Raw genomic sequence first — 14,360 nt, 5'->3', positions numbered from 1 at the left:
GATTAACTGAGGAATTCCTGAGTTCAGTTTTAAGACATCTGGGAAATAGATGCAGGGGATTTTCTAAAGTGACACCACGTCTTGATTTGCATCTTGACTTCTATTGACTCATCAGGAGTGTTTACAGATTGTCCAAGATGCATTCTGCATAACTGCTGTGTCTTACAGTAGTTCTCTAACTGTGATTCTGAACATAAAAACCCAGCAAGCTTCACATGGTTTAGAGCCTTCGCTCATCAGTGGCAACCAAGAAACTACCAATCTGTACCAAGAATTCTCTGGAGTTCTAAGAAAGTGATTTTAAAGGACAATCTCCTTTGTGTCATCATGGATGAAAATGGATCAAGTTCATCACAATTAACTCAAAACAAAGAAAAAGCAATCACAGGTTGTCAAGATGCCTTATGCATTTTTACATTTACACTTCCACCAAATCAGGACTGTTCATGGATTGTACCAGATGCATTCTGCATTTTTGGCATTGAACTGCTGTGTCTGACAGTAATTCTTTAACTGTGATTCTGTGGCAACCAAGAAACTACCAATCTGTACCAGATTCTCTGGAGTTCTAAGAAAGTGATTAAGGTCAATCTCAATTTTGTTTTTTACCCATACACCGATGTGTGTTAGCAGTGTATACTCAGTACTTACCCGAGTTGTGTGAACAAATATCACAGGCATATTACTTGTGTGGGATAATCAAAGGACAATCTCTTTTGTTACATCATGGATAAAAATGAATCCAATTGGTCAGAATTTACTTCAACGCAGGGGGCTGTGGTTACAGATTGTCAAAACGTTTTCTGCATTTTTACATTTGCGCTATTTTTTCTACCAGTAGCTCTGATTGTGGTTTTGAATTCAGTATGTCTCGTGGTTTTACGTCGTGTCAGAGGAGTGCAAGAAACCACCAAGATGTTTATGATGCCCCTCACACTTTCTGATCTCTGTTTTGGAATTTTCTATGGAAGTGCTAGTCTATTATATTTCGTATCCACATGGATAATCAGTGGCCCTTTATGCAAAGTTTTGCCATATGTTATAGCAACATTAATCACAATAAATGCTCTATCAATGGTTTTGTTGACAATTGATCGATTCTTAGCCATTACCTACTCACTGCATTATCCGAGGCTGATGACACTTAAAAGGTCAAAGGTCATGATCCCACTAGTATGGATGTTGACCTTAATAGTATACTCCGCCTGGTATTGCCTTTATAAATCAGAATTGGAAATGATCAAAGAAATACATGCATTTTATTGTGTGAAGCAAGATTTTCTTCGGTATATATTAATTTCAATTTCCGGAGTTTCACTTGGAACAATCCTGACACTTTATGCGTACATTCATTCTGAAAGTTGCTTGACGTCAGGCACGACTCATCGCTGCTCAGAATATCCTCGGTAACATTGAAGGGAGACACAATGTTCCAGGGCCGATCAGTACAAAGTCTGCTACCACTGTCATCATTATAACAGGCGCTGCTTGTCTTCGGTGGATTCCTGTAACTATCATGTCGTTGTTGTTATCAACCGATATCAATCTACCCATGAATATGTATGTCATTGGTTCTACTGTACAAATCAGCAACTGTTGGTTGAATTGCATCATCTACTACTGGAGGAACAGGGAGTTTAAGCAAGCACTGCAGAATTTAAGATCATCATGCTGTCACCGACTTTAGAAGACGGGTCGACACCAAACATACATGTATTATATATATTTGTTGTTGTGTTTAAAGGCAGTGGACACTATTGGTAAATACTCAAAATAATTATTAGCACAAAACCTTACTTGATAATGAGTAATAGGGGGTTGATAGTATAAAACATTGTGAGAAACAGCTCCTTCTGAAGTATCGTAGTTTTTGAGATAGAAGTAATTTTCCACAAATTTGATTTCGAGACCTCAGATTTAGATTTTGAGTTCTTGAAATCAAGCATCTGAAAACACACAACTTCGTGTGACAAGGGTGTTTTTTCTTTCATTATTATCTCTTAACTTTGACGACCAGTTGAGCTCAAATGTTCACAGGTTTGTTATTTTATGCATGTTGAGATACAACAAGTGGGAAGACTGGTCTATGACAATTACCAAAAGGTGTCCAGTGTCTGTGAGGCATTCTGTTTATAAGCTTCGGCTTCTTGTGTGATGCCTCCACTTAGTAGTAGTTTTCATGTAACAATTGTTTTCTAAAGTGCTTATACATGTGGAAATAAAAGTTTCTGAAATGAAATGAAACAATTACTTCGGCTTCTTGTGTGATGCCTCCACTTAGTAGTAGTTTTCATGTAACAACTGTTTTCTAAAGTGCTTATTCATGTGGAAATAAAAGTTTCTGAAATGAAATGAAAAAATTACTATTGTAAAAAAAAAAAATCCCATGTGTAGGTGGCAATGTGGCCCTAGTGACACTTGATTTGGGTCAACAACCCAAATCAGTTCACCGCAGTCCTCTTCTTAAAGTGGCCATCTGGCCTTGTTATGTTAGGCAAAACCTATTTTAAAACAATTTTAAAAAACTGTGAGATATTCAACTAGCTTTTCCCCCTGTACTGCAGCAGTTTGGAACTCTACTTCTACAAGAAAAAATACATTTTACAAATTTATTTTGTTCTTGTAGCCTTCACCTGAAGTGGTATTTGGCCTTGTGTTGGGGAGTATTTTCTTTTAAAAAGCCACTGGACACTTTCGGAACAGAAACAAAATTAAAAGTTCACAGATTTACAAATAACTTACAAGATTTACAGAAGGTAATGGTGAAAGACTTCTCTTAAAATATTATTCCATGAGATGCTGTACTTTTTGAGAAAACATTAAAACAATATCAATTCTCGATATCGAGATTAACGGATTTATATCATGACACGGCGAAACGTGCAGAAACAAGGGTAGGTTTTCCCAGTATTTTCTCCCAACCATGCCAACTCCGATGACTGATTGAGCCTAAATTCTCACAGGTTTGTTATTTTATATAGAAGTTGTGATACACAAAGTGTGGGCCTTGGACAATACTATTTACCGAAAGTGTCCAATGGCTTTAACAAGAGAATTACAAATGGCACACCTGATGTCCTTTGTTGACCATCTCTCGTACTTTCTCATAGCACACAATGTCCATGTCCATTCGTTGCTGCATCATATTGTTGGCCTTCACACCGATGTACGTCTGCCCCAAGGGAACCGGTCTAAACCGCCCGTCGAAGAAGAACAAGCCGATGTAGGGGTTGACGTTCAGGAAGCGAGCCACGTCCATGTAGTTAGGGAGGGTTGCCGAGAGACCAACGATGCGGATCATACTTTGAGATGATTCCACCTAAAATAATAATAGATTAAAGGCAGTGGACACTATTGGTAATTACTCAAAATAATTATTGGCATAAAACCTCACTTGGTGACGAGTAATGGTGAGAGGTTGATGGTATAAAACATAATGAGAAACAGCTCCCTCTGAATTTACGTAGTTTTCGAGAAAGAAGCAATTTTCCACGAATGAGATTTTGAGACCTCAGATTTAGAATTTGAGGTCTCAAAATCAACCATCTCAAAGCACACAACTTCGTGTGACAAGGGCGTTTTTTTCTTTCATTATTAAATCGCAACTTCGACAACCAATTCAGCTCAAATTTTAACTGGTTTGCTATTTTATGCATATGTTGAAGTACACCAAGTGAGAAGACTGGTCTTTGACAATTACCAAAGGTGTCCAGTGTCTTTAAACGTGGTCCCCACACCAAGAACAACACTAGGAACTCCCAACAACTCTGTGTGCAAAAGTGTAAGTGTGAACATTCCTCTCCTTTAGGCCAAATAAAAATTAAAAAAAACATGTTTAGCATCCTGCCTTTTTGAAAAAAGAATGGAGGGCCTTATTTTTTGTTCTTTCCTTTTTTAAACGGCCGTTTGAGAATTTTTAAAGACAACCAGCCGAGTTATTTTCAAACAAAATAATTTCCGTCCAAGGGCCATGTCACACGAGACAATTTACAGGCAACCAGTTCCAGGCAATCTCTTAGAAGAAAAGCCATTCACATTTGAATGTTCATACATTGTTCTTGGGGGTCGTAAAGACATTGTGTGGAAAATCACTCATGTGCTGCCAAAGTAATCATCTATATGTACTGCAGTTGGTTGCCTCAAAGTTGCCTGTAAAAAATGCCTTGTGTGACATAAGACTGTTAAAATGTATCCTTTTTTTTGGGGGGGGGTAAACAAAATTTCAGGACAAGCAAACAACAGCTGAATACCAGTAACAAGCAGCTTGCAACAAATGGAAATTTGGTTGGTAATCCTGTTTTTATCAAGGAAGAAATTTCATGCTAAGCAAATTTGTGTGCTTAGCAGCTCTATAAAATTGGGCCCAGGTGGGGTGCTAAACATGTTTTGTTTTTTTGCCTTACCTGTCGAAGCGTCCTTGCCACCAGGCTTTCAATGACAGCTCCTCTATCCTCATGAAGGAGATGTACCTCATCAATGATGAGAAGTTTTACTAGCTGAGTCAGGGCTATGTCTCCTGTACTCTTCCTTGTCACTACGTCCCACTTCTCAGGCGTCGTCACCAGCATCTATCAAAAGTACCAATCAAAATTGTAAAGCAGACGTAGGAAGAACATCCATGCCTAATATTTGTTTGGCCTAAAATCTTACCTGTGTTTTTGCGATCTCTGACTTAGTGAGTTGCATATCACCAGTGAGTTCCTTGACAGAGATACCCAAAGGAGAGAGACGACCACCAAAGTTCCGGACCATTTCAGCCGCTAGGGCCTTCATTGGAGCAACGTAGATTATCTAGAAGGAAAAGAAAACAAATAAGAAACAAAGTTCCCGACCATTTCTGCAACATAGATTATCTAAAAGGAAAATATAACAAATATAAAACACCAAACTGACTGGGTAAATTTTAAATGATTTGGGGTAGAGAATAAACTATAAATAGTATACTTGCGGGTACAATCATGTTTTGAGAGAGTGTTGGCTCTGAAATAAGCCGGTTTGGTCTCAATGTTCGAATAGTATAGTCTGCTTGTCTTCAGGAGATTTAGGGTTGAACAAAGAAAAATATGCTACAGGTGCAGGATTTGAACCAACAAACCATCCAGATTAACATGTCAGCGTACAACCAACTGAACTATCTAGCCATATGTTGATTGACTCCCTAGCTTTGTATGGGCACTCTCTAACACAAGTTGTGCTTACTTGGCTGTGCCCCCAATTTTCTGAATTTTTTGGTATCACTTTACTAACATTGTATTTATACTGACTGAGGAATTGGAAATAAATGTTTTTCTGAACTGAACTGAACTGAAGTTTGTCAAATTATTTGTTTGATACAACCTGGGAAGCGGCAGCCAGGGGGTCACGCCTTTTTCGTAAGCTTACGGTTAGCATCGCTATGAAATGAAAATCGCACAGTAAGCACCACATCGGCCGTTAAGCAACTCTATGAAAATTGGGCCCTGTACTCTGCCGTCCAAGATCATCCTGGGCTTAACAACTGGGCCGGCGTAGGACGTTTTCTAAAGTGGACACAGGAGATTGGCACAACAGACCCTTGCTGTCTCTGCGGTCGATTGATTGATTGACTCTGTGGTCTGGCTACAGCCTCTCTCCACATACCTTGAATTCATCTTTCTTGATGACTCCCTGCTGTATATGCTGCTTCACCTCATGCAGGATGGTCAACATGGCAATATTGGTCTTACCGGCACCGGTTGGTGCGCATATCAGTAAGTTCTCGTTACTGTAGTACGCCGTTTCAAAAACAAGCGACTGGATCCGGTTCAAATGACGGGTTCCCTGGAAGGCTACCTGACCAATCTGGGAAAAGAAGTTTAAAACAGTAATAAAAATATAGACATGTGTAAAGCGCCTCTAAGCGCGCATAAAGAGAACAATAAAATATACGATGAGAGAAATATACAATTACAAATAAGCAGCTTCAAACAAATGAGTTTTTAACAAATGAGACTTTAAAGCCATTGGACACTTTCGGTAAACATCTTTGCCTTTTATAGTTGTTCAGTGATTTGTATTATCTCATGTGCTTTTTTATATGCCCTCTCTTGCCTTAATGTATTTTGGGGATTTAGGAGACATACGCCGTTTGGCGATAGTTATTTTTTTTTTTACTTTTATGCTCTCCTGGGCACCCCACTGTTGTTTTACTTTGTTTTCTTAAATATTTTTAACGTGTACATGTGCTTGTAAATGTGTTTGCCCGAATAAATAAATAAATATTATATTATTATTCCAATAAATAATCAGTCTGCCACTTACTTCATCTAGTTCCGAGATTGGTATACGGTGTTTGCCGATCCCTGTAGGGGCTGGCTGAGATGGGGGTATCGTCACCTCTTCATACATCTTCACGTTCTTGCGTTCAAATCCCTCAGGCAGCATGATCTGAGGGTAGAAAATTGACATTGACAATTCTGACAATGGCAACCTTGTTTTATTTGGTGCTGCATGTCATTTGAATTGGAGTTTGAAGATTACAAATGGTGCAGCTCCTCTTGTAGTTACAAAATCCTTGAGGAAACATAGTATCCCAACACTCGGGAACTTCATTTTGGCTACCGGTTAGAGAACAGATTATTTTGAAAATTGCTATTTTTTTATTATAAATGCTTGGACAAAACTTCCAATTTACTGTCATGTTCTGCTCTTCCATCATTGTCCATGTTTTCTTTTGTTGACATGACTAGCTTGAATGTTCCCCTACCAATGCCCTCTCGACCAATCAGAATGGATAAACTGTCTTAGGTATTTATGAATGTGTATTTCAAATGAAACTAAAACCAACCTTTCCTCCACCTACGAAAGCAGAAGACTTCTGAGCTTCAGCCAACGCATCATACACATTGGGGTAACATGCTTTGGGTGCACCTGAAGTACGCTTGGTCAATATCGGGGCTATGCTTGCATCAATCAATGAGCGCTCCCTGTGTCAAAGAAAAAAAATTATTAAAAATAGTAATAACAGTCTTGGGTTCTTAAATACAGCCTTATCACACCCCTTTCATATAAGAGCGTATCAATACGCCCAGTATTTTTTCCTGCAAGATGCTAAATATTGTCAGTAAGAGACCTATTCCTTTACAGCACCATGTACGATATGCGGCCGATAAATCCAAGAGCAGTGGGCGAACCCCCTCTCTTTTTGATAAGTGCACTGGGTTAGTTTACGTGCGCACGGGATTATCATGCGTTATAACGTCAGGTGAATAGGAGACTTTGGAACACTAGGTGGCAGCAGACTTACCAGTTAATTTTCCATTGTTCACATAATTCTGAGCATGCGCAAATCACCCAAAACAATTCATTTACCTGTTTCTTTTTTTTTTTTTGGGGGGGGGGGTTTCTTCATTTTTTTTATGCAAGTTGCCAGACAAACAAGGCCTGGAGGCCACTTCAATGTGTGGGCTACTGTTTATTTTTGTTAGGGCCACCTACTCCTGAGGCTGAAACAGGGTTACCCCTTTACAGTCCATACGGATGTCACTTGGCTATCATCAATCAGAAGCCTGGCTGGTAGAGCAGAAAGCACTACATGTACAATGTACATGTACCTCCCAAACTTTATGGCTTAAAGACACTGGACACTATTGGTAATTGTCAAAGACCAGTCTTCTCACTTGGTGTATCTCAACACATGCACAAAATAACAAACCTGTGAAAATTTGAACTCAATTGGTGGTCAAAGTTGCGAGGTAATAATGAAAGAAAAAACACCCTTGTCACACGAAGTTGTGTGCTTTCAGATGCTTGATTTCGAGACCTCAAAATCAAATTCTGATGTCTCGAAATTAAGTTCAAATATTGTAGTGGAAAATTACTTGTTTTTCGAAAACTACATTACTTCAGAGGGAGCCATTTCTCACAATGTTTTATACCATCAACAGCTCTCCATTGATCGTTAACAAGTAAGTTTTTATGCTAACAGTGATTACCAAAAATGTCCAGTGCACAAGTGTCATGACCAGGACTTAAACCCACACTCTGCTGATCAAACACCAGAGCTTGAATTAGGTGCTTTAAACCGCTAGGCCATGATACGCCAACTAGAGTCCCCCAAATTCCACATTTGGGTTAATACATACCGTTGCATCCTAAGATACTGTGGATCAAAGAAAGGCTCTTCCGCTGACCCTTGACCTGAGCCACTCCGAGCTTCCTGTCTGGCAAATTTCTTCTCCTCCCTTCGGATCTGCTTGTTCAATTCTTTCTCTTGCTCTGACTGGAATATTAAATTAAAATATGGACAAATATTACAGATAATGACAAATTTACTAGAGATCCACCAACATTTTGAACAACTGGGCCAAACTGTGCTGCTTAAGCAGAAAATTGAGTTGAGCACAAAACTATATTGCGAATCGTTCAAAGGTACGGCACATTTTTTCTTGACTGGAAACTTTTAAAAGTTACATATTGTGCTTAAAGGAACATTACAGAATTTGAGGCATTGCATGGTGAGGTATCAATGTATATTTGGTTTGCGGTAACACCATGTGTGTATCTACTTGCCAGGTAGAGTTGTTCTTAGGGAACTGTCTTGCTTTATTCTACTGCCGTGGAGTAGATAATCGGAGGTTCGGGAGACTTCTCAGTTCTGAAAAGAACTGTCCTGTTTTTTAACTATTACCAGGGCGGATGGTATAGAAAATAGACTGGACTACTACTTTAGCTTATAGGATTTAATTAACTGTACTGCCGGGGAGTCAGTTCTGAATTGGTCTCAACGTTTCGACTAGCTTGCTCTAGTCATCGTCAGGAGACTGAAGAGGTAAGAGAAGGGAGGGATAATTTATAGGGGTTCAGTGGATCCACTGCAGGTCAATCAATGCTCTGATTGGTTGTGTGGTTGGCGGGCTCAGGGCTATTGTTAGGGTTGGCCATTGTGTGAGAAACCTCTCGGGTGTAGTGAGGCGTGTCAGTAGGTTGGGGGTTGTTAGAGGAGGAGGGTGGTAGGATAGTATGCCAAATGCTGCTGATGAAATAACCGATAGAAAAAACCTGTAGAAGTTTGAGATCAATCGACCATCTGGGTCACAAGAGAATAATGAAAAACCGATTACAAATTTTGCATTGCATTGATGGCAAAACAAAAATAAATAAAACGCGAAATTTGATTATTTACATGTATTTCTCATCAAATTATGACATTTCAGACAGAAATATTTCAAGGGATGTTTTCTACTATCATCATCATTAGACCGTGTAAGTTTTATGTAAATCTGTGATCTTCACGTCTTTTGTTTCTTACCAAATCTGTAACGTTCCTTTAAGTAGCTCTATGAAATGTGGCCCAATTTTAGAGAGATGAAAGACAATATTGCTAAGCAGTTATCTGCTTAGCAAAAATAAAAAAAAATAAAAATGTGACATGGCATTTTGGCTGGTATGTATCCATCACTGTACCTGTATGACAACTTGACAGCCGTACACAGGCCTGGCCTGCCTCTCTCTCTTTCCATCTGAAAAAAAGATACACAAAACACATCAATTACAATTAAGCTTATTCTTATATTTTAGTTCACAATTTCATTAAGCTTATTACACCCCCAAATTATTGCTTTTTTTTTATAAACCTTAAAGGCAGTGTACACTACTGGTAATTACTCTAAATAATTATTAGTATAAAACCATACTTGGTGACGACTAAAGGGGAGAGGTTGATAGAATAAAACATTGTGAGAAACAGCTCCCTCTGAAGTGACATAGTTTTCGAGAAAGAAGTAATTTTCCAGGAATTTGATTTAGAGACCTAAGATTTAGAATTTGAGGTCTCGAAATCAACCATCAAATAGCACACAACTTCGTGTGACAAGGGTGTTTTTTTTCTTACATTATTATCTCGCAACTTCGACGACCAATTGAGCTCACATTTTCACCGGTTTGTTATTTTAAGCATATGTTGAGATCAATATACCAAGTGAGAAGACTGGTCTTTGACAAATTCCAAAGGTGTCCAGTGTCTTTAATCACTCTCAAACTTATCATAATCCAACATATCGTTTTTGTTTTGATTCTGTTGGCCTGGGGACTTCTATAGTATTTTTTTTTTATCACGCCTCAAAAGAGACCTATAAATAGTGATCATTGAGTATTATATAACACCCAAGCAGATCCTTGCCATTTGATTGGTGGATTGTCCGTCACGTGATAGCAAATAAAAGTACCATTGCACGCTGAGTCACTCGCCGTGCTTTTTCGTTCCATCCGAAAAGTACCATTGCACGCTGGCACGCTGCCAGCGTGCAATGGTACTTTTCGGATGGAACGAAAAAGCTGAGTAAAAACATCACTGCGTGCGCGTGTCTTTGGTAACGCAGCAGGTGTTACTGCAAGAAGGCATAGTAAAATTACTAGCATTCGGCTTCTACAGTTGAAATTGTTTGTTTTGAAAGTTGTTTCTTTCAATCAAAATGACAAAGTTCTACTTGGATGTTATATAAAACAAATAATGAATGTTTTTCATTCGTGCAATGGTGCGAATATGTTCATTCGTTGAAAGCTGGAATGTTCCATTCAACTCGGCTCCGCCTCGTTGAATAGAACATTCCATCTTTCAACTCATGAACATATTCGCACCATTGCACTCATAAACATTCATTATGTGTATATTATTTTATTTATAATAACCATGTTTATTTGGAGGCTCATCATACAGAACTCTGCGCTTACGGTGCCACGTAAAATGGAAGATTCTGTGGGCTGTAAGGGAAGAATGATTTACGCAGTAAGCAGTGTCATGAAATATTGGTCTTGGTCAGACTGTAAGGGGATCAAATATACCCATCCTGGGCCGAATTTCATACAGTTGCTTAAGCACAAAAAATAGCTAAGCACAACAAAGTTATGCTCACCAGAATAAGGTTACCAGCCAAACTATCATGTCACAAGTACAATTTGTGACTGGTATCCTTCTCACTTTTGCAAAGCAGAAAGTTGTTAAGCAACATTTTCTACTTAAGCAGCTCTTTAAAATTGGGCCCAGCCCTTCGCCTTCAATCTTTGAAAGTTGTAAGTACATTGGAAGGAGAAAAAGCAACATGCATTCCAAGTTTCTCTCCCACACCCCGGAGTCCGCCTCTTACCTGTTATAATCTGTGACATCTGATTGTGACTGGCAGCTTGAACAAGCTTAGTCCGATTTGTCAACAACTGCTCAATCAGCTCGAAGCATTCAAATCCCAGCAGCTCAAACAACTGTGGTTTTTGTAGGAAATAACGACAAACAAAATATGTAGAGTGAAAAACTTATTATTTTCAGAGCAAAGTTTGAAACATAACTTCATTCGATTGCAACAACTAATGAGTCTTTACATTCCTAGGAGGCTTTTTTCCGTCTGTCAAAAGGTCAATTAATTCAGGGCTGAATATCATCGAAAGTCAGGAATAAACAAAGCCTCTCTACAAAAATCTACAGACTCATTTTTTTCTCAGATTGATGTCATCGGACATTTTGAATGTTGGCCAAAATTTGCACTTGGACATGTTGGAGAGTATCAAATGCAATGGCAACTTACACCATTTTAACGCGAGGTTAGAAACTTGTAATGATTTGCTTACAGGCTTTATGAAATTGGGCCATGCTCTTTCCTCTGACGCACCACTTTGTTTATCTAACTTGATTCTGCAAATCATCGTTGGACTTTGCGGGCGTCAAATCTCCAAAGAGCTTGGAGCATATGCCGTAAATAAATAAATGCTGACCTCTTATTAATACCTTACTTCTCTTTGAACCCCAAGTTGGGCAAACAGGGCCCAATTTCATAAGGTGCTAAGCAAACATTGAGTGGGGCACCAGCCACAACAATGCAAACTCAATGTAATTTTGGCTGGTAACCTGTTTCTGCTAAATAATATTTTCATGTGCTTAGCAAGTTTTTGTGCTTACAGGCTTTATGAAATTAAGCCCTGGGGTCGATTTCACAAAGACTTAGTCCTAAGAGATATTAAAAACTTAAAGCTAGGACTAGTAACTCACGATAAGACTAGTCTTAATTCTTTGTGAAATCCACCCCTGGTCTTTTTCTCTGACCCTGCATCTTCAGCAAAAACTTTGTCCATCTTACCTGATTCTGCAGTTCATCGTTGGACTTCCCGGACGTCAGATCTCCGAGGAGTTTAGAGCAGAGGCTGTCGACGCTCATCCCAAGAGGGCTGCTCCCCATGCCATACTGGCCCTCTACCTGCTTCTTCAGCCACCCCAGACTCGTGGCCTTTGCGTTGGCACTGGAGGCGCTCTTGGCCTGCTTGTTGAATGCTGTGGACTGTGAGGGCGCTGTTGCGTCATAGCCAAATTTAAGAACCGGCTCGTATTCATCATCCTCCGATGCAGAGCTGATTATGATTTGAGATGAGAATGTGCACATTGAAAAATATGAATTATAACGTCCATAGGTTAGTTGTTAACCATTCACAGTGGTCTGGGGTCTTTATACACCATGTGAACTTTAATTACAATAAGTGTGACCTTGTACATTCTTTGAGTATTCTGGCAGGCAAGATACTACACTGGTCTTATGGGAAAGTTGACATTTTGTGTCATAATTTCCACATAAAACCAAGAGTTATGAAAGTAAAAGCTGCGCAAGTTTTGAGATGTGCTGCCTTTGATCATATCAAAAGTTTATAAGAATTAAAAATATAAGATTGTATGTTTTCTTCCATTGAGCTGTGTACAAATCTTGCCTGCAGGAAGTCCAGGCTCTGTGGCTCTTTTGTAAACATGTGATGTCACAGGTCACATCGTCTATATACACAAATATTTTTTAAATAGAAGCTCTGTTGTTTGACCAATCGCCGTAACACTCAAGAGAACACTTTAGACCAGGCCTGATACATTCAAAGGCAATGAAGGCACTCGCCTCAATTGCCTTGTTGTCCTTTCCCTGTCAAGAACAAAGCATCAGGGCATATTTCATGGCTCTGCTTACCGACGAATTCTGCGCTTGCGACCACGATTCCCCGCTTACGTGCAAGCACCGAATTTCTGTGCTAGCCTTGTAAGTGTAAAATGCATAGTAACGAGGAGTACTCATGCGCAGAAGCCAAAATTCGCCGCTAACCCGTGAAATACGCTTGCAGTAAGCATAGAGTTCCCTGCTTCCGTAAGAGCCGATTCTGTGCTTACGGTAAGCAGAGAGCCATGAAATTGGGTCCAGGCCTGTTGAATGTTGTCACTATCTCCTACATAAGGCTGCAAGACTGGTCCACATTATACCAACCGTCACCCTAAACTGCAACCAGTTAGACATACATGATCACATCACAAGATCAGAAGAATGCGAGGGAACCAGTTGCTCATTGACTTGCTGCCTCAATACTTGAGCGCACGCTTAGAGTGGATCGGCCACTGGCATATTGAATGTGCCAGATTCCAGCACAATTAAATGAACCAATTCTACGGGTACAAAGTTGCCAGTTGTCCGAACACAGGCCTGTAAGTATTGTTTGAAGGTGGCCTGTAAGCTTCACTTTTGAAAGAACAAGGGCACCAAGGCATTTTCTCTTTGGGAAAAGGGCACCCTATGAGAAAATTGTAAATTTCTACTGGAGAATTTCAAGGGCACCAAGGCAACGGCAAGGGGCAACGGAGGCAATCGCCTTCGTTGTCCCTGTGAAGTATCAGGAGTGCTGAGATTCAACCTACCTGCCCTCCGCAAACTCAAGACTCCTCGGCTCATGTGAGAAATGGATGTGTCTTCCGAATTCCTCAGACTCCTCCAGTTTCTGAAGCTTCTCGACATTTTCAAGAACTCCCGGTGGAAGCAGCTTCACCAGCGACTGTATGGTCCTATGAGCGTCTTCACCGTCGGTGTTTGGGAAGGGTCCGATAGTCGAATGCAACTGACTGGCTTCGTTGTAGGTGAACTCTTCGCAGTCTTTGAGCTTTGTGAAGAGAAAGACTGCCGTGGACTCGACGAGACCCGTCGGTGCATCACTGCCGACTAGGATAACAAACAAAATATTCACACCGTTGTAAAGCTTCTTTTTAATCACTTTGATGAAACAATTAAACCTTTAATATTATAATAAAAACAAAATTCCCTTTAAAGGCAGTGGACACTATTGGTAATTACTCAAAATAATAATCAGCACAAAACCTCACTTGGTAACAAGTAATGGGGAGAGGTTGAAAGTATAAAACATTGTGAGAAACGGCTCCCTCTGAAGTAACGTAGTTTGCTTGAAAGAAGTAATTTTCCTCGAATTTGATTTCGAGACCTCAGACTTAGAATTTAAGGTATCAAAATCAAGCATCTGAAAGCACACAACTTTGTGTGACCATCATGACCATGGTGCGACAAGGGTGTTTCTTTCTTTCATTATTATCTCTCAACTTCGAC

General features: G+C 39.7%; 1 protein-coding gene across 1 annotated transcript in view; it reads right to left on the bottom strand.

The window, feature by feature from the left end:
• LOC117296461 (activating signal cointegrator 1 complex subunit 3-like) overlaps positions 1-14,360 on the bottom strand; it is a 67,167-nt gene that overhangs the window by 50,771 nt on the left and 2,036 nt on the right. Inside the window, exons 4-14 of the mRNA XM_033779403.1 lie at positions 13,664-13,961; positions 12,084-12,351; positions 11,103-11,214; positions 9,424-9,479; positions 8,103-8,239; positions 6,806-6,944; positions 6,280-6,405; positions 5,620-5,820; positions 4,651-4,791; positions 4,404-4,568; positions 3,071-3,319 (exon numbers count right to left, since the gene is read on the bottom strand). Coding sequence (XP_033635294.1) covers positions 3,071-3,319; positions 4,404-4,568; positions 4,651-4,791; positions 5,620-5,820; positions 6,280-6,405; positions 6,806-6,944; positions 8,103-8,239; positions 9,424-9,479; positions 11,103-11,214; positions 12,084-12,351; positions 13,664-13,961 — 1,892 coding nt within the window. The remainder of the gene's footprint in view (positions 1-3,070; positions 3,320-4,403; positions 4,569-4,650; positions 4,792-5,619; positions 5,821-6,279; positions 6,406-6,805; positions 6,945-8,102; positions 8,240-9,423; positions 9,480-11,102; positions 11,215-12,083; positions 12,352-13,663; positions 13,962-14,360) is intronic.

This window comes from Asterias rubens, chromosome 11, assembly GCF_902459465.1.
Source record: "Asterias rubens chromosome 11, eAstRub1.3, whole genome shotgun sequence".
NCBI classification, from domain to species: Eukaryota; Metazoa; Echinodermata; class Asteroidea; order Forcipulatida; family Asteriidae; genus Asterias; species Asterias rubens.
Note: the sequence above shows the minus strand (reverse complement) of the source record. Positions and strands in the feature narration are given on the sequence as shown.